Here is an 18,930-nt window from a genome sequence, read left to right on the forward strand (position 1 = left end):
GGAGAACCAGTGGATGTAGTGTATTTGGATTTTCAGAAGGCCTTTGATAAAGTCCCACATAAGAGGTTAGTGTGCAAAATTAAAGCACATAGAATTGGGGGTAATGTATGTATGACATGCAAAAGGATAGTATGCAGGTACAGCAAGTGATCAGGAAGGCCAATGGTATCTTGCGAAAGGGATGGAATATAAAAGCAGGGAAGTCTTGCTACAACTATATGTTATTGGTGAGGCCACACCTGGAATATTGCTTGCAATTTTGGTTTCCATATTTACGAAAGGATATACTTGCTTTGGAGGCAGTTCAGAGAAGGTTCACTAGGTTGTTCCGGGGATGAGGGGTTGACATATGAGGAAAGGTTGAGTAGATTGGGTCTCTACTCATTGGAATGCAGAAGAATGAGAGGTGATCTTATCGAAATGTATAAGATTATGAGGGGGCTTGACAAGGTGGATGCAGAGAGGATGTTTCCACCGATGGGGGAGACTAGAACTAGGGGGCATGATCGTAGAATAAGGGCCTGTCCATTTAAAACAGAGATGAGGAGAACTTTCTTCTCTCAGAGGGTTGTAAATCTGTGGAATTCGCTGCCTCAGAGAGCTGTGAAAGTTGGGACAGTGAATAAATTTAAGACAGAAATCGACAGTTTCTTAAACGATAAAGAGGGGGGTTATGGGGAGCGGACGGGAAGTGGAGCCGAGTCCATGATCAGATTAGCCATGATCTCGTTGATTGGCGGAGCAGGCTCGAGGGGCCATATGGCCTACTCCTGCTCCTATTTCTTATGTTCTTATTGACATGGATTGAAAATTGGTTAACTGACAGGAAACACAGAGTAGGAATAAACGGGTCTTTTTTGGGGTGGTGGGCAGTGACTAGTGGGGCACCACAGGGATCAGTGCTTGGGCCCCAATTATTCACAATATATATAAATATATATATAAATGATTTGGATGAGGGAACCAAATATAATATTTCCAAGTTTGCTGACGATACAAAACTAGGTGGGACAGTGAGTTGTGAGGAGGATTCAAAGACGCTGCAAGGCGATTTAGATAGATTGAGTGAGTGGGCAAACACATGGCAGATGCAGTATAACGTGGATAAATGTGAAGTTATCCACTTTGATAGAAAAAACATAAGGACAAAGTATTATTTAAATGGTGATGGCTTGGGAAGTGTTGATGTACAGCGGGACCTGGGTGTCCTTGTACACCAGTCATTGAAAGCAAACATGCAGGTGCAGCAAGCAGTTAGGAAGGCAAATGGTATGTTGGCCTTCATTGCAAGAGGATTTGAGTACAGGAGCAAGGATGTCTTACTACAGTTATACAGGGCCTTGGTGAGACTGCACCTGGAGTATTGTGTGCAGATTTGGTCTCCTTACCCAAGAAAGGATATACTTGCCATAGAGGGAGTGCAGCGAAGGTTCACCAGACTGATTCCTGGGATGGCAGGACTGCCATATGAGGAGAGATTGGGTCGACTAGACCGGTATTCACTAGAGTTCAGAAGAATGAGAGGGGATCTCATTGAAATGTATAAAATTCTGACAGGGTTGGATAGACTGGATGTGGGGAGGATGTTCCCCCTGGCTGGAAAGTCTAGAACCAGGGGTCACAGTCTCAGGATACGGGGTAGGAAATTTAGGACCGAGATGAAGAGAAATGTTTTCACTCAGGAGGGTGGTGAACCTGTGGAATTCTCTACCACAGAAGGCTGTGGAGGCCAAGTCACTGAATATATTTATGAGGGAGATAGATAGATTTCTAGAAACAAAGGGCATCAAGGGGAAAAAGTGGGAATATGGGGCCCAAGTTTCCACACGAAAAAAAACGGGCGCCCCTCCGAGCTGGGCGCCCGTTTTTCGCGCCTAAAAAAAACTTGCGATTCTCGAGCGCTTTGCAGCTCCTTGTCTGCCTGGCGTGGCGCCCAGGGGGGCGGAGCCTACACTCGCGCCGATTTTGTAAGTGGGAGGGGTGGGAGGAAAAAAAGAGGCTGAACGGGAGGGAGGCCCAAGCCCCGATCTTCGTCCGGGGAACTGATTCGGCCAGGGCTCGGGCCGGCGTGCCCCTCCCACGCAGCCTCGGGGGGCCTGGAGCTACTGCACATGCGCACACACTCTCGCGCGTATGTGCAGAGGTCCCGGCACTGTTTTCAGCGCCGGGACCTGGCTCCGCCCCCGACCCCTTGTGCTGCGCCACGCCGAGCACGAAGACGTCCTGAGGAGACCGGAGAATCACAAGGTAAGTTTTCGGTGCCCTTTTTCTTCCAGAAAGTCGGTGCACCTTATGGCGGTGCGCCGTTTTTACAGAGGGCGGAAACTTGGGCTCTACGTTCCCTTCTCCCTCATATGCATGTCTAGCCTTCCCTTAAATGCATTCGCTTCAACCACTTCCTGTGGTGGCACGTTCCACATTCTCACCACTCTGAGTAAAGAATTTTCTTCTGAATTCTCTATTGGATTTCGTGGTGGGACTATCTCATATTGATGGCCTCTAGTTATGCTCTTCCCCATGAGTGGAAACATTCTCCCTGTGTCCACTCTATCAAAATCTTTCATAATTTTAAAGACCTCTCTTAAGTCATAGAAACATAGAAAATAGGTGCAGGAGCAGGCCATTCAGCCCTTCTAGCCTGCACCGCCATTCAATGAGTTCATGGCTGAACATGCAACTTCAGTACCCCATTCCTGCTTTCCCGCCATACCCCTTGATCCCCCGAGTAGTAAGGACTTCATCTAACTCCCTTTTGAATATATTTAGTGAATTGGCCTCAACTACTTTCTGTGGTAGAGAATTCCACAGGTTCACCACTCTCTGGGTGAAGAAGTTTCTCCTCATCTCGGTCCTAAATGGCTTCCCCCTTATCCTTAGACTGTGACCCCTGCTTCTGGACTTCCCCAACATTGGGAACATTCTTCCTGCATCTAACCTGTCTAAACCCGTCAGAATTTTAAACGTTTCTATGAGGCCCCCTCTCATTCTTCTGAACTCCAGTAAATACAAGCCCAGTTGATCCCGTCTTTCTTGATAGGTCAGTCCCACCATCCCAGGAATCAGTCTGGTGAATCTTCGCTGCACTCCCTCAATAGCAAGAATGTCCTTCCTCAAGTTAGGAGACCAAAACTGTACACAATACTCCAGGTGTGGCCTCACCAAGGCCCTGTACAACTGTAGCAACACCTCCCTGCCCCTGTACTCAAATCCCCTCGCTATAAAGGCCAACATGCCATTTGCTTTCTCAACCGCCTGCTGTACCTGCATGCCAACCTTCAATGACTGATGTACCATGACACCCAGGTCTCGATGCACCTCCCCTTTTCCTAATCTGTCACCATTCAGATAATAGTCTGTCTCTCTGTTTTTACCACCAAAGTGGATAACCTCACATTTATCCACATTATACTTCATCTGCCATGCATTTGCCCACTCACCTAACCTATCCAAGTCACTCTGCAGCCTCATAGCATCCTCCTCGCAGCTCACACTACCACCCAATGTAGTGTCATCTGCAAATTTGGAGATACTACATTTAATCCTCTCGTCTAAATCATTAATGTACAATGTAAACAGCTGGGGCCCCAGCACAGAACCTTGCGGTACCCCGCTAGTCACTGCCTGCCATTCTGAAAAGTACCCATTTACTCCTACTCTTTGCTTCCTGTCTGACAACCAGTCATCCCTCAGCCTTCTTTTTTCAAGAGAAAAAAAGACTTAGCCTGTTCATCCTTTCCTGATATTTATTATCCTCGCATTTCTGGTATTGTATTTTTTTATGTTCTTGCTAACCTGTGTCACAACTTTTAGTGATTTGTACTCTGAGATCCCTTTGCTCCTCTATCCCACCTAGACTCACCCCCTCTAAGTAAGAAGTGATCTACCTATTCCTACCAAAATGTAATACCTCACATTTATCTGTGTTGAACTGCATTTGCCAATTATATGCCCATTCTGCAAGTTTATTAATGTCCTCCTGTAATTTGTTGCAGTCCTCCTCAGTATTGACTATCTCCCCCAATTTTGTATCATCTCCAAATTTAGAAAATGTCATTTTGATTCCAAAGTCTAAATCGTTAATGTAAATTGTGAACATCAGTGGTCCCAGCACTGGTCCTCGCTACCCACCTTCTGCCACTGTGAATAGCTACCCTTTACCCCTACTCTCTGCTTTCTGTCTTGAAGCCACCTACCTATCCATTCCACTGTCCCCTGGCTCCGCATTCTCTGACCTTATTTATCAGTCTATTACGGGGTACTTTATCGAAGGCCTTTTGAAAATCTAGATAAATTACATCTACTGCATTACCATTGTATACTCTCTCCGTTACCTCTTCAAAAAATTCAATGAGGTTGGTCAAGCAAGACTTTCGCTTTTGAAATCCATGCTGACTATTTATTATATTTTTGGTTTCTAGATGTTCTTCTAATTTCTCCTTCAGTAGGATTCCATTATTTTTCCTACCACCGATGTTAAGCTGACTGGTCTATAATTCCCTGGACATGTTCTGTCCCCCTTCTTAAATATAGGTATTATGTTAGCTATCCACCAGTCCTCTGGCACTACACCTTTTTCTGATGAATTATTAAATGTGTGAAGTAATGCCTCTGCTATCTTTTCCCTAGATTATTTTAAAATGTGTGGATGCAATCCATCCGGACCAGGGGTTTTATCCTCTTTGAGTTTGATTAGTTTATTTAATATATCCCCTCTTTTTATTTTAAATGTACTTATCTCATCAGCCAATGTCATATCCATCTGTTCTATCTCCCTGGTAAATACTGAAGCAAAATAATTATTTAATATTTCTGCCATCTCTATCGTTACCTGTTGCATTATCCTGTCTATCCCCTATCCTGCCTTTTCTTGTTATGTGCAGTATTGGTCTCCTTACTTGAGGAAGGATATACTTGCCATAAAGAGAGAGCAATGAAGGTTCACCAGACTGATTCCTGTGATGAGGGTTATCCTATGAGGAGAGATTGAATGGACTCGGCCTATAGAGTTTAGAAAAATGAGAGATAATCTCATTGAAACATACAAAATTCTTACAGGGCTTGACAGGGTAAATGCAGGGAGGATGTTTCCCCCTGGCTGGGGTGTCCAGAACCAGGGGTCACAGTCTGAGAATAAGGGGTTGGCCATTTATGACTGAGAGGAGGAGAAATTTCTTCACTCAGAGGGTGGTGAATCTTTGGAATCCTCTACCCCAGAGGCCAGTGGAGCCTCCGTCTTTGAGTAGACTCAAGACAGCAATCGATAGATTTTTGGATATTAAGGGAACCAAGGGATAGGGGGATAGAACGGGAAAGTGGAGTTGAGGTAGAAGATCAGCCATGGTCTTATTGAATGGCAGAGCAGGCTCGAGGGACTGAATAGCCTACTCCTGCTCCTATCTCTTATGTTCTTATGGCTGCAACACTCTAGCCATGATCGTCCGCCTGTTATAAGCAACACTTCAACACTTGATATTCCGTTCCCTTGAGCTATTGCTTAACAAAAAGTAATGACTAGGATTATTACAGAAAGAGATCCTAATATGTCTCTAACTGTAAAACTTTAATGAAGGGATGCGCTTTGTGCACGGGCTTGCTGGTTAATTTATTGGTTGACTTTGTTCTTAATGGGTCCAATTTATATTCATTGTGTGATGTAGATACAATTAATATAAATTCACCAGGCGATGCGCTTAACGGGCGGCCGATCCGATACCGCCCGCTTTAAGCCACCGCCCGAGACGAATTTCTCGGCCTCTGGCTCCTAAATGTACGATCCCGGCTACCTAACCCACAGGAAGCTGTCTCTGAAATCATCTGAGCTTGGACCACTCGGGACTAACCCATGTCTAAGGCGAACTGAAGGATGTAGGGATATCAATATCACTGCTTATTGTTCTCAAAGACAATGCATTTTCGACAAACCAGGCGAACAGATGATGTGGGAGGGAGTCCATAATAGAATAATCAGACATGGACTCTGGAGAGAGTGGGCTTGATGGGCCGAAAGGCCTTTTCTCATTTTGTACTTTTTTGTGTTTGAAAATATGCAATTCAGATTTAGAATTGACTTTTGGGAGAAAAGACCACAGCTCTGGTTCAGTATACTCACCGGATGAAGTTTGACATACTCGTCTAGTTTAGCACGCAGTTCTAGTCTCCGTGTGTCTGTGAGACCCTTTGGTCCTTGCCAGGGAAGGATACCGGTTCGCAGGTTTCTACGCCTTTGCAAGAACTTCAAGATCTGCAACGAGAAAAAAATGTCATGACCCTTTTCTGAAGCTCGAGTTCTACATGGATAATATTAACGCCCCTTTCGCCCTCATTAACAATTCAAGATAAAGAGCATGACATTCTCAGATTTGTAATTTACTTCTATTGCACAGAATTCCCAATTCAAGTACAGAATTCCTTCATAGTCACTAAATAGGATTCCTAAGCTGAGCATAAAATACTACCCAGTAGTCTTTTTTTCAATACAAGCACATTACACTTCCAATCAATCCAGCAATTGATTGGGTGTCAACCGTGGCTCAGTGGGTAGCACACTCGCCTCTGCGCCAGAGTTCAAGTCCCACTCCAGAGACTTGAGCACAAAAAAAAATCTAGGCCGTAATGCACTCCCAATGCACTGTCAGAGGTGCCGTAAAAGATCCCATGGCACTATTTCGAAGAAGAGCAGGGGAGTTATCCCCAGTATCCTGGCCAATATTTGCTCCTCAACCAACCTCACTATCTAAGTCTTATCACATTTCTGTTTGTGAGAACTTCTGTCTGCAAATTGGCTGCCGTATTTCCTGCATCATAACAGTGATTATACAAAGTACTGTAAAGCACTTCTGATGTCTTGAGGTTGTGAAAGGCGCTATAGAAACATAGAAAATAGGTGCAGGAGTAGACCATTCAGCCCTTCGAGCCTGCACCACCATTCAATATGATCATGCAACTTCAGTACCCCATTCCTGCTTTCTCTCCATATCCCTTGATCCCTTTAGCTCCAAGGGCCACATCTAACTCCATTTTGAATATATCTAACAAACTGGCCTCAACAACTTTCTGTTCCACAGGTTCACAATTCTCTGAGTGAAGAAGCTTCTCCTCATCTCAGTCCTAAATGGCTTACCCCTTATCCTTAGACATTGACTCCTGGTTCTGGACTTCCCCAACATCGGGAACATTCTTCCTGCATCTAACCTGTCCAATCCCGTCAGAATTTTATATGTTTCTTGAGAGCCCCTCTCATTCTTCTAAATTTCTGTGAATCTAAGCCTAGTCGATCCAGTCTTTCTTCATATGTCAGTCCTGTCATCCTGGGAATTAGTCTGGTAAACCTCCGCTGCACTCCCTCAATAGCAAAAATGTCCTTCCTCAGATTAGGAGACCAAAACTGTACACAATGTTCAAGATGTGGCCTCACCAAGGCCCTGTATAACTGCAGTAAGACCTCCCTGCTCCTACACTCAAATCCTCTCGCTATGAAGGCCAACATGCCATTTGCCTTCTTCACCACCTGCTGTAGCTGCATGCCAACTTTCAATGACTGATGAACCATGACACCCAGGTCTCGTTGCACCTCCCCCTTTTCCTAATCTGTTGCCATTCAGACACCATTCATAAAGGCAAGTCTTTCTTTTTTCCCCTGGGTGTGCATTATCCAATGTTTCACAAGACATTTCAGGATAAGACACATTGGGGGTGAAATTGCCCTGTCCTGCGCCTCCCATTAGCATCTCAGATTCTGATTTTGCTCAGGGAATGTGACCCCCTCCGGCGAAATTGCACGGGAAGTAGCAGAGGCGAGAACACAGTAGCGCTGCGCAAGTAGCACCTGGGCCGCCGCGCCTCCGACGATGACTTCGTTGCTGTGCGCGGCGACCCCTTTCTGTCGCGCGGATATTGGCCAGCGCACCATGCGGCTCAGGGATCGCGAACTGGGACCTGTGCCCGTCACTCCAATGACTGGGTGAAATACTGCTACAACATTATGATCCTGTACTGTTTTATCACAAAAGTTTCAACAAGTCTGGCTCAAACTTTATCACAGGAAGCTATGAGAGGACCGAGCGAGAGAGTCACACACACAGGAGTGACTGGGGGGGGGGGGGGGGGGGGAGGGAGGGAGGGAGAGAGAGCGTGGGAGGGAGCGAGAGAAAGAGAGTGTGTGGGAGAGAGAAAGAGAGAGAGAGACTGAGGGAGGGAGAGTGTGACTGGGAGAGGGAGAGAGAAAGAGAGAGAGAGGGAGAGGGAGAGGGAGAGGGAGAGGGAGAGGGAGAGGGAGAGGGAGAGGGAGAGATAGGGGGAGGGAGAAGAAGAGGGAGAGAGAGAATGTGTGTGTGACTAGGAGAGAGAGAGAGAGAGAGAGAGAGAGAGAGAGAGAGAGAGAGAGTGTGACTGGGGGGGTGGGCGAGAGAGAGAGAGAGAGACTGGGGAGAGGGAGAGGGAAAGAGAGAGAGATAGAGACTGAGGGAGAGAGTGTGTGACTGGGAGAAGGAGAGGGAGAGAGAGTGAGTGAGTGACTGGGGGGGGGGGAGAGAGAGCGCGAGCTGGGGAGAGAGAGGGAGGGAGAGGGAGAGGGAGAGGGAGTGTGACTGAGGGAGAGAGAGTGTGACTGGGAGAGAGAGAGAGAGAGAGAGAGAGAGAGAGAGAAAGAAAGAGAGTGACTGGGGGGTGGGAGAGAGGGAGGGAGAGAGAGAGAGAGAGAGAGAGTGTGGAAGAGAGAGAGAGTGTGTGTGTGGGAGAGAGAGAGAGAGATAGAGTGTGTGTGTGTGACTAGGGGGGAGAGAGAGAGTGTGTGAGTGAGTGACTGGAGAGAGGGAGAGAGAGGGAGAGAGTGTGTGACTGGGGAAAGGGAGGGAGGGAGGGAGAGAGAGAAGGAGAGAGAGAGAGAGGGAGAGAGAGAGAGAGAGAGATAGTGACTGGAGGGGTGGGAGAGAGAGAGAGAGACACAGAGAGAGTGGGGCAGACAGAGAGTGGGGCAGACAGAGAGAGAGTGGGGGAGACAGAGAGCGCGTGTGGGGGAGAGAGCGCGTGTGGGGGAGAGAGCGCGTGTGGGGGAGAGAGCGCGTGTGGGGGAGAGAGCGCGAAAAAAAAGAGTGTGTGGGGGAGAGAGAGAGAGAGAGAGAGAGAGAGAGTGTGTGGGAGGAGAGAGAGAGTGTGTGGGAGGAGAGAGAGAGTGTGTGGGAGGAGAGAGAGAGTGTGTGGGAGGAGAGAGAGAGTGTGTGGGAGGAGAGAGAGAGTGTGTGGGAGGAGGGAGAGAGTGTGTGGGAGGAGAGAGAGAGAGTGTGTGGGAGGAGAGAGAGAGAGTGTGTGGGAGGAGAGAGAGAGAGTGTGTGGGAGGAGAGAGAGAGTGTGTGTGGGAGGAGAGAGAGAGTGTGTGGGAGGAGAGAGTGTGTGGGAGGAGAGAGTGTGTGGGAGGAGAGAGAGAGTGTGTGGGAGGAGAGAGAGAGTGTGTGGGAGGAGAGAGAGAGTGTGTGGGAGGAGAGAGAGTGTGAAACATAGAAAATAGGTGCAGGAGCAGGCCATTCAGCCCTTCTAGCCTGCACCGCCATTCAATGAGTTCATGGCTGAACATGAAACTTCAGTACCCCCTTCCTGCTTTCTCGCCATAACCCTTGATCCCCCGAGTAGTAAGGACTTCATCTAACTCCCTTTTGAATATATTTAGTGAATTGGCCTCAACTACTTTCTGTGGTAGAGAATTCCACAGGTTCACCACTCTCTGGGTGAAGAAGTTTCTCCTCATCTCGGTCCTAAATGGCTTACCCCTTATCCTCAGACTGTGACCCCTGGTTCTGGACTTCCCCAACATTGGGAACATTCTTTCTGCATCTAACCTGTCTAAACCCGTCAGAATTTTAAACGTTTCTATGAGGTCCCCTCTCATTCTTCTGAACTCCAGTGAATACAATCCCAATTGATCCAATCTTTCTTGATAGGTCAGTCCCGCCATCCCGGGAATCAGTCTGGTGAACCTTCGCTGCACTCCCTCAATAGCAAGAATGTCCTTCCTCAAGTTAGGAGACCAAAACTGTACACAATACTCCAGGTGTGGCCTCACCAAGGCCCTGTACAACTGTAGCAACACCTCCCTGCCCCTGTACTCAAATCCTCTCGCTATGAAGGCCAACATGCCATTTGCTTTCTTAACCGCCTGCTGTACCTGCATGCCAACCTTCAATGACTGATGTACCATGACACCCAGGTCTCGTTGCACCTTCCCTTTTCCTAATCTGTCACCATTCAGATAATAGTCTGTCTCTCTGTTTTTACCACCAAAGTGGATAACCTCACATTTATCCACATTATACTTCATCTGCCATGCATTTGCCCACTCACCTAACCTATCCAAGTCACTCTGCAGCCTAATAGCATCCTCCTCGCAGCTCACACTGCCACCCAACTTAGTATCATCCGCAAATTTGGAGATACTGCATTTAATCCCCTCGTCTAAATCATTAATGTACAATGTAAACAGCTGGGGCCCCAGCACAGAACCTTGCGGCACTCCACTAGTCACTGCCTGCCATTCTGAAAAGTACCCGTTTACTCCTACTCTTTGCTTCCTGTCTGACAACCAGTTCTCAATCCACGTCAGCACACTACCCCCAATCCCATGTGCTTTAACTTTGCACATTAATCTCTTGTGTGGGACCTTGTCGAAAGCCTTCTGAAAGTCCAAATATACCACATCAACTGGTTCTCCCTTGTCCACTTTACTGGAAACATCCTCAAAAAATTCCAGAAGATTTGTCAAGCATGATTTCCCTTTCACAAATCCATGCTGACTTGGACCTATCATGTCACCATTTTCCAGATGCACTGCTATGACATCCTTAATAATTGATTCCATCACTTTACCCACTACTGAGGTCAGGCTGACCGGTCTATAATTCCCTGTTTTCTCTCTCCCTCCTTTTTTAAAAAGTGGGGTTACATTGGCTACCCTCCACTCCATAGGAACTGATCCAGAGTCAATGGAATGTTGGAAAATGACTGTCAATGCATCCGCTATTTCCAAGGCCACCTCCTTAAGTACTCTAGGATGCAGTCCATCAGGCCCTGGGGATTTATCGGCCTTCAATCCCATCAATTTCCCCAACACAATTTCCCGACTAATAAAGATTTCCCTCAGTTCCTCTTCCTTACTAGACCCTCTGACCCCTTTTATATCCGGAAGGTTGTTTGTATCCTCCTTAGTGAATACCGAACCAAAGTACTTGTTCAATTGATCCGCCATTTCTTTGTTCCCCGTTATGACTTCCCCTGATTCTGACTGCAGGGGACCTACGTTTGTCTTCACCAACCTTTTTCTCTTTACATACCTATAGAAACTTTTGCAATCCGCCTTAATGTTCCCTGCAAGCTTCTTCTCGTACTCCATTTTCCCTGTCCTAATCAAACCTTTTGTCCTCCTCTGCTGAGTTCTAAATTTCTCCCAGTCCCCAGGTTCGCTGCTATTTCTGGCCAATTTGTATGCCACTTCCTTGGCTTTAATACTATCCCTGATTTCCCTAGATAGCCACGGTTGAGCCACCTTCCCCTTTTTATTTTTACGCCAGACAGGAATGTACAATTGTTGTACTTCATCCATGCGGTCTCTAAATGTCTGCCATTGCCCATCCACAGTCAACCCCCTAAGTATCATTCGCCAATCTATCCTAGCCAATTCACGCCTCATACCTTCAAAGTTACCCTTCTTTAAGTTCTGGACCATGGTCTCTGAAATTACTGTTTCATTCTCCATCCTAATGCAGAATTCCACCATATTATGGTCACTCTTCCCCAAGGGGCCTCGCACAATGAGATTGCTAATTAATCCTCTCTCATTACACAACACCCAGTCTAAGATGGCCTCCCCCCTAGTTGGTTCCTCAACATATTGGTCTAGAAAACCATCCCTTATGCACTCCAGGAAATCCTCCTCCACCGTATTGCTTCCAGTTTGGCTAGCCCAATCTATGTGCATATTAAAGTCACCCATTATAACTGCTGCACCTTTATTGCATGCACCCCTAATTTCCTGTTTGATGCCCTCCCCAACATCCCTATTACTGTTTGGAGGTCTGTACACAACTCCTACTAACGTTTTTTGCCCTTTGGTGTTCTGCAGCTCTACCCATATAGATTCCACATCATCCAAGCTAATGTCTTTCCTAACTATTGCATTAATCTCCTCTTTAACCAGCAATGCTACCCCACCTCCTTTTCCTTTTATTCTATCCTTCCTGAATGTTGAATACCCCTGAATGTTGAGTTCCCAGCCCTGATCATCCTGGAGCCACGTCTCCGTAATCCCAATCACATCATATTTGTTAACATCTATTTGCACAATTAATTCATCCACCTTATTGCGGATACTCCTTGCATTAAGACACAAAGCCTTCAGGCTTGTTTTATTAACACCCTTTGTCCTTTTAGAATTTTGCTGTACAGTGGCCCTTTTTGTTCTTTGCCTTGGGTTTCTCTGCCCTCCACTTTTCCTCATCTCCTTTCTGTCTTTTGCTTTTGGCTCCTTTTTGTTTCCCTGTCTCCCTGCATTGGTTCCCATCCCCCTGCCATATTAGTTTAAATCCTCCCCAACAGCACTAGCAAACACTCCCCCTAGGACATTGGTTCCAGTCCTGCCCAGGTGCAGACCGTCCGGTTTGTACTGGTCCCACCTCCCCCAGAACCGGTCCCAATGCCCCAGGAATTTGAATCCCTCCCTGCTGCACCACTGCTCAAGCCACGTATTCATCTGCGCTATCCTGCGATTCCTACTCTGACTATCACGTGGCACTGGTAGCAATCCCGAGATTACTACTTTTGAGGTCCTACTTTTTAATTTAGCTCCTAGCTCCTTAAATTCGTTTCGTAGGACCTCATCCCTTTTTTTGCCTATGTCGTTGGTACCAATGTGCACCACGACAACTGGCTGTTCTCCCTCCCATTTCAGAATGTCCTGCACCCGCTCCGAGACATCCTTGACCCTTGCACCAGGGAGGCAACATACCATCCTGGAGTCTCGGTTGCGGCCGCAGAAACGCCTATCTATTCCCCTCACAATTGAATCCCCTATCACTATCGCTCTCCCACTCTTTTTCTTGCCCTCCTGTGCAGCAGAGCCAGCCACGGTGCCATGAACTTGGCTGCTGCTGCCCTCCCCTGATGAGTCATTCCCCTCAACAGTACCCAAAGCGGTGTATCTGTTTTGCAGGGGGATGACCGCAGGGGACCCCTGCACTACCTTCCTTGCTCTACTCTTCCTGCTGGTCTTCCATTCCCTAGCTGGCTGTGGACCCTTTCCCTGCGGTAAGACCAACTCACTACACGTGATACTCACGTCATTCTCAGCATCGTGGATGCTCCAGAGTAAATCCACCCTCAGCTCCAATTCCGTAACGCGGACCGTCAGGAGCTGGAAGCGGATACACTTCCCGCACACGTAGTCGTCAGGGACACCGGAAGTGTCCCTGAGTTCCCACATGGTACAGGAGGAGCATAACACCCGACCGAGCTCTCCTGCCATGTCTTAACCCTTAGATACACTTAAACTGGTAATAACAATGTTAAAAGTTACTGACCAATACAAGAAGAAAAAGAAAAACTACTCACCAATCACCAGCCAATCACTTACCCCCTAGGCTGTGACGTCACCTTTGTATCTTTGCCTTCTCCCTGTAGCTGCACCGGTACGCCTCTCGCCGACCCCGGACTCGCGCTGCTCCGAGCTCCCGCCTCCTCGACTGACTGCTCGAACTGCCCGACTCCCGCTGGCCTTTATAGGCCTCTCGCCGACCCCGGACTCGCGCTGCTCCGAGCTCCCGCCTCCTCGACTGCTCGAACTGCCCGACTCCCGCTGGCCTTTATAGGCCTCTCGCCGACCCCGGACTCTCGCTGCTCCGAGCTCCCGCCTCCTCGACTGACTGCTCGAACTGCCCGACTCCCGCTGGCCTTTATAGGCCTCTCGCCGACCCCGGACTCACGCTGTTCCGAGCTCCCGCCTCCTCGACTGACTGTGGGAGGAGAGAGAGAGTGTGTGGGAGGAGAGAGAGAGTGTGTGTGGGAGGAGAGAGAGAGAGTGTGTGGGAGGAGAGAGAGAGTGTGTGGGAGGAGAGAGAGAGAGTGTGTGGGAGGAGAGAGAGAGAGTGTGTGGGAGGAGAGAGAGAGTGTGTGGGAGGAGAGAGAGAGTGTGTGGGAGGAGAGAGAGAGTGTGTGGGAGGAGAGAGAGAGTGTGTGGGAGGAGAGAGAGAGTGTGTGGGAGGAGAGAGAGAGTGTGTGGGAGGAGAGAGAGAGTGTGTGGGAGGAGAGAGAGAGTGTGTGGGAGGAGAGAGAGAGAGAGTGTGTGGGAGGAGAGAGAGAGAGAGTGTGTGGGAGGAGAGAGAGAGAGAGTGTGTGGGAGGAGAGAGAGAGTGTGTGGGAGGAGAGAGAGAGTGTGTGGGAGGAGAGAGAGAGTGTGTGGGAGGAGAGAGTGTGGGAGAGAGAGTGTGGGAGAGAGAGTGTGGGAGAGAGAGAAAGTGAGAGAGAGAGAAAGTGAGAGAGAGAGAAAGTGAGAGAGAGAGAAAGTGAGAGAGAGAGAAAGAGAAAGTGAAAGTGAGAGGAGAGAGAGAGAGAGAAAAAAGAGAGAGAAAAAGTGATACGTCCTTACTATACAGTATAAATGCACACAAGGCCCATGCTTGAGAGGTCAGTCTGTGACCTGTCCTTTATTCCTTAGCACTCAAGTGATGAAGGTGGGTGGAGCTTCCCCTTTTATACCTGAAGGTCCAGGTTAGGAGTGTCTCCCACAAGTTCACCACCTAGTCGTCATTGTTCTCACAGTGTACAACTTAGGTCAGATTATACATGGGTTACAATGCTGGTTGAATACATGACATCACCTCCCCGCCAAAGTCTTATTGGGATCACAGGTTGAGTCTCTCTGGTGGTTTGCGCTCTCTTGTGGAGCGCCTGAGCTGGGGCTCCGGTTGTTGGGCGCTGGCCTGAGTGTCTGCTGTTTGCGGTGCCTCAGGCCTATCCAGATTGCCCACAGTGACTGGGCTCTCCTCCCTTTGGTCCCTGTGTTCGGTCACCTGTGGAGGAGTGGACTCTATATCGTGTTCTTCCTCTGCTTCTTCTATGGGGTTAGTGAACCTCCTTTTTGTTTGATCCACGTGTTTGCGGCAGATTTGTCCATTGGTAAGTTTAACTACCAGAATCCTATTTCCTCTTTGGCAATCTCAGTGCCTGCGAGCCATTTGAGCCCTGCAGCGTAGTTGAGGACAAAAACAGGGTCATTTACATCAATACATCGCGCCCTCACATTCCTATCATGGTAGTCATATTGTGGCTGGCGCCTGCTCTCGATAATTTCTTTCATGGTGGGGTGTATAAGGGATAGCCGGGTTTTGAGCGTCCTTTTCATTAGTAGCTCTGCGGGTGGAACCCCTGTGAGCGAGTGTGGTCGGGATCTATAGGCCAACAGGAGGCGTGATAAGCGGCTTTGTAGGGAACCCCCTTGGATTCTGAGCATCCCCTGTTTGATTATCTGCACTGCTCGTTCTGCCTGGCCGTTTGAGGCCGGCTTGAACGGTGCCGTTCTGACATGGTTAATTCCATTGCCTGCCATGAAGTCCTGGAATTCAGTGCTTGTGAAGCACAGGCCATTGTCGCTGACCAAGACGTCCGGTAGATCGTGGGCGGCAAACATTGCCCGTAGACTTTCTACCGTGGCAGAGGTGCTTGAATTTAAAATGACACAATCGATCTATTTGGAGTAGGCGTCTACGACAACCAAAAACATTTTTCCCATGAAAGGACCTGCATAGTCCATATGGATGCGTGACCAAGGCTTGGCGGGCCATGGCCAGGGGCTAAGGGGGGCTTCCCTGGGCGCATTGCCCAGCTGGGCACACGTGTTGCACCTGCGAACACAAAGTTCCAGATCTGCATCTATCCCTGGCCACCAAACGTGTGACCTGGCAATTGCCTTCATCATGACAATGCCCGGGTGCTCATTGTGGAGTTCTCTGATGAACACCTCTCTGCCCATCTGGGGCATGACTACGCGGTTTCCCCACAGTAGGCAATCGGCCTGAATCGAGAGTTCATCACTGCACCTGTGAAATGGTTTAAATTCCTCAAGGCATGCCCTGTACGTGGCTGCCCAGTCCCCATTCAGGACACATTTCTTGACTAGAGACAATAGCGGGTCTCTATTTGTCCAGACTTTAATCTGACGGGCTGTCACCGGTGAGCCTTCGCTTCCGAAAGCTTCAACAGCCATGACCATCTCAGCAGCATGCTCAGTAGTCCCCTCAGTGGTGGCTAGTGGGAGCCTGCTGAGTGCATCGGCGCTGTTTTCGGTGCCCGGTCTGTGCCGAATTGTATAGTCATAGGCGGCTAGTGTGAGTGCCCACCTCTGTATGCGGGCCAATGCATTTGCATTTATGGTCTTGTTGTCGGCCAAAAGGGACGTTCGGGGTTTGTGATCTGTCTCCAGCTCAAATTTCCTGCCAAACAGGTACTGGTGCATTTTCTTTACTGCATATACACATGCAAGCGCTTCCTTTTCTATCATCCCGTAGCCCCTTTCTGCCTGGGACAGACTTCTGGAGGCATAAGCTACCGGCTGTAACTGACCCTTGGTATTCACATGCTGCAACACACACCTGACCCCATAGGACGACACATTGCACGTTAACACAAGTTTCTTACACGGGTCATATAACGTTAACAGTTTGTTGGAGCATAACAAATTGCGTGCTCTATTAAAAGCTCTTTCCTGGCTGTCCCCCCAAACCCATTTGCGACCTTTGCTTGGGAGCACATGTAGCGGCTCTAGCAGCGTGCTCAATTTGGGAAGAAAGTTACCAAAATAGTTCAGGAGCCCCAGGAACGAACGCAGCTCCGTCGTGTTACGGGGTCTGGGTGCTCTCTGGATCGCTTCCGTCTTGGACGCAGTAGGGCTGATCCCGTCTGCTGCTACCCTCATCCCCAGGAATTCGACCTCTGGAGCTAAGAAGACGCACTTCGCCTTTTTCAGTTGCAGCCCTACCCGGTCCAGTCTGCGTAGCACCTCCTCCAGGTTGTGGAGGTGTTCTTCAGTATCGCAACCCGTGACGAGGATGTCGTCTTGAAAAACCACCGTCCCTGGAATCGACTTGAGGAGGCTTTCAATATTTCGTTGGAAGATCGCGGCGGCCGAGCGAATCCCAAACGGACATCTGTTGTACTCAAACAAGCCCTTGTGTGTCGTGATGGTGGTCAGCTTCTTCGACTCACTCGCCAGCTCCTGGGTCATGTAAGCTGAGGTCAGGTCCAATTTTGAAAAAGTTTGCCACCGGATAGCATCGCAAAGAGGTCCTCTGCTCTCGGTAACAGGTACTGGTCTTGGAGTGACACCTGATTGATGGTGTCCTTGTAATCGCCACATATCCTGACCGACCCATCCGCCTTGAGCACCGGCACAATCGGGCTCGCCCAGTCACTGAATTCGACTGGCGAGATGATGCCTTCCCTCAGCAGGCGATCCAATTCGCCTTCTATCTTTTCCCGCATCACGTACGGCACCGCTCTGGCCTTGTGATGTACTGGCCTGGCGTCCGGGTTTATGTGAATCACTACCTTGGCCCCCATGAAAGTGCCGATGCCGGGTTGAAATAATGAGTCAAATTTGTCCAGGATCTGTGAGCATGATACTCGCTCCACAGAGGAAATTGCATTGACATCGCCCCATTTCCAGTTCATGACAGCAAGCCAACTCCTCCCCAGTAGCGCGGGACCGTCCCCAGGGACAATCCAGACTGGCAACCTGTTCTCCGAATCTTTGTGGGTCACGACTACTGTGGCGCTGCCTAGCACCAGAATGATCTGCTTTGTGTAAGTTCGTAGCTGTGCGTCAATCGTCAATAATCTTGGCCTCCTGGCCTTGGACGCCCACAACTTTTCGAACTGTTTGATACACATCAGGGACTGGCTGGCCCCTGTGTCTAGCTCCATTGATACTGGGAGGCCATTGAGGAGCACTTTTATCATTATCGGTGGCGTCCTGGTGTATGAACTGTGTACGTGCTCCACATGAACTCGCTGAACTTCAGCTTCCAGCGATTTCCCCCAGCGTTCACTTCTGCAATTTCTGCAGATATTTTGCTCATCTCTGCAAACTCCGGCTGAGTGTGTGCCTCCCCGCCTCCAACATGAGCTGTTGTTTGAAACAAAAGGTCCCTTGCCAGTCGATCGTCCCTGTGACTGTCCTTGAGTGCGCCATTAACAGGTGTTGATGGTCCCATTACTGGCCGCATTGTCCCTTCCAATGGTGTGAATCGCCGTTCAGCTTGCCGTTGTCTCTGTCGAACTCCCCCTCTGGGTTCGACTACATGTTGGGGCATGCCCGATTGCCACTGTCTGCCTGGAGAACTGTGTGCTGCTTTAACAATGTTGAATCTCTGTCCCAACCATTCCTTATCGCAGTACCTCTCGTCTGTTCTGCTAGTGGCCATGCTCACTTGGTTTAAATCCCAGTTTCTCGTCGTCATTGATACGTCCTTACTATGCAGTATAAATACACACAAGGCCCATGCTTGAGAGAAGGTCACTCTGTGACCTGTCCTTTATTCCTTAGCACTCAAGTGATGAAGGTGGGTGGAGCTTCCCCTTTTATATCTGAAGGTCCAGGTTAGGAGTGTCTCCCACCTAGTGGTCATTGTTCTCACAGTGTACAACTTAGGTCAGTTTATACATGGGTTACAATGCTGGTTGAATACATGACAGAAAGAGAGAGAGCAAGAGAGAGAGAAAGAGTGGGGGGAGCGCGCGAGAGAGAGAGTGGGGGGAGCGCGCGAGAGAGAGAGAGAGAGTGGGGGGAGCGCGCGAGAGAGAGAGAGAGTGGGGGGAGCGCGCGAGAGAGAGAGAGAGAGAGTGGGGGGAGCGCGCGAGAGAGAGAGAGAGAGAGTGGGGGGAGCGCGCGAGAGAGAG

General features: G+C 48.9%; 1 protein-coding gene across 2 annotated transcripts in view; it reads right to left on the reverse strand.

Annotated features, from left to right (window-relative positions):
* LOC139259695 (IQ calmodulin-binding motif-containing protein 1-like) overlaps positions 1–18,930 on the reverse strand; it is a 109,194-nt gene that overhangs the window by 13,554 nt on the left and 76,710 nt on the right. For both annotated transcript variants that reach the window (XM_070875271.1, XM_070875270.1), the window contains exon 12: positions 6,110–6,241. In XM_070875271.1, coding sequence (XP_070731372.1) covers positions 6,110–6,241 — 132 coding nt within the window. The remainder of the gene's footprint in view (positions 1–6,109; positions 6,242–18,930) is intronic.

The sequence above is a fragment of the Pristiophorus japonicus genome, chromosome 3, assembly GCF_044704955.1.
Source record: "Pristiophorus japonicus isolate sPriJap1 chromosome 3, sPriJap1.hap1, whole genome shotgun sequence".
Taxonomy (NCBI): domain Eukaryota; kingdom Metazoa; phylum Chordata; class Chondrichthyes; family Pristiophoridae; genus Pristiophorus; species Pristiophorus japonicus.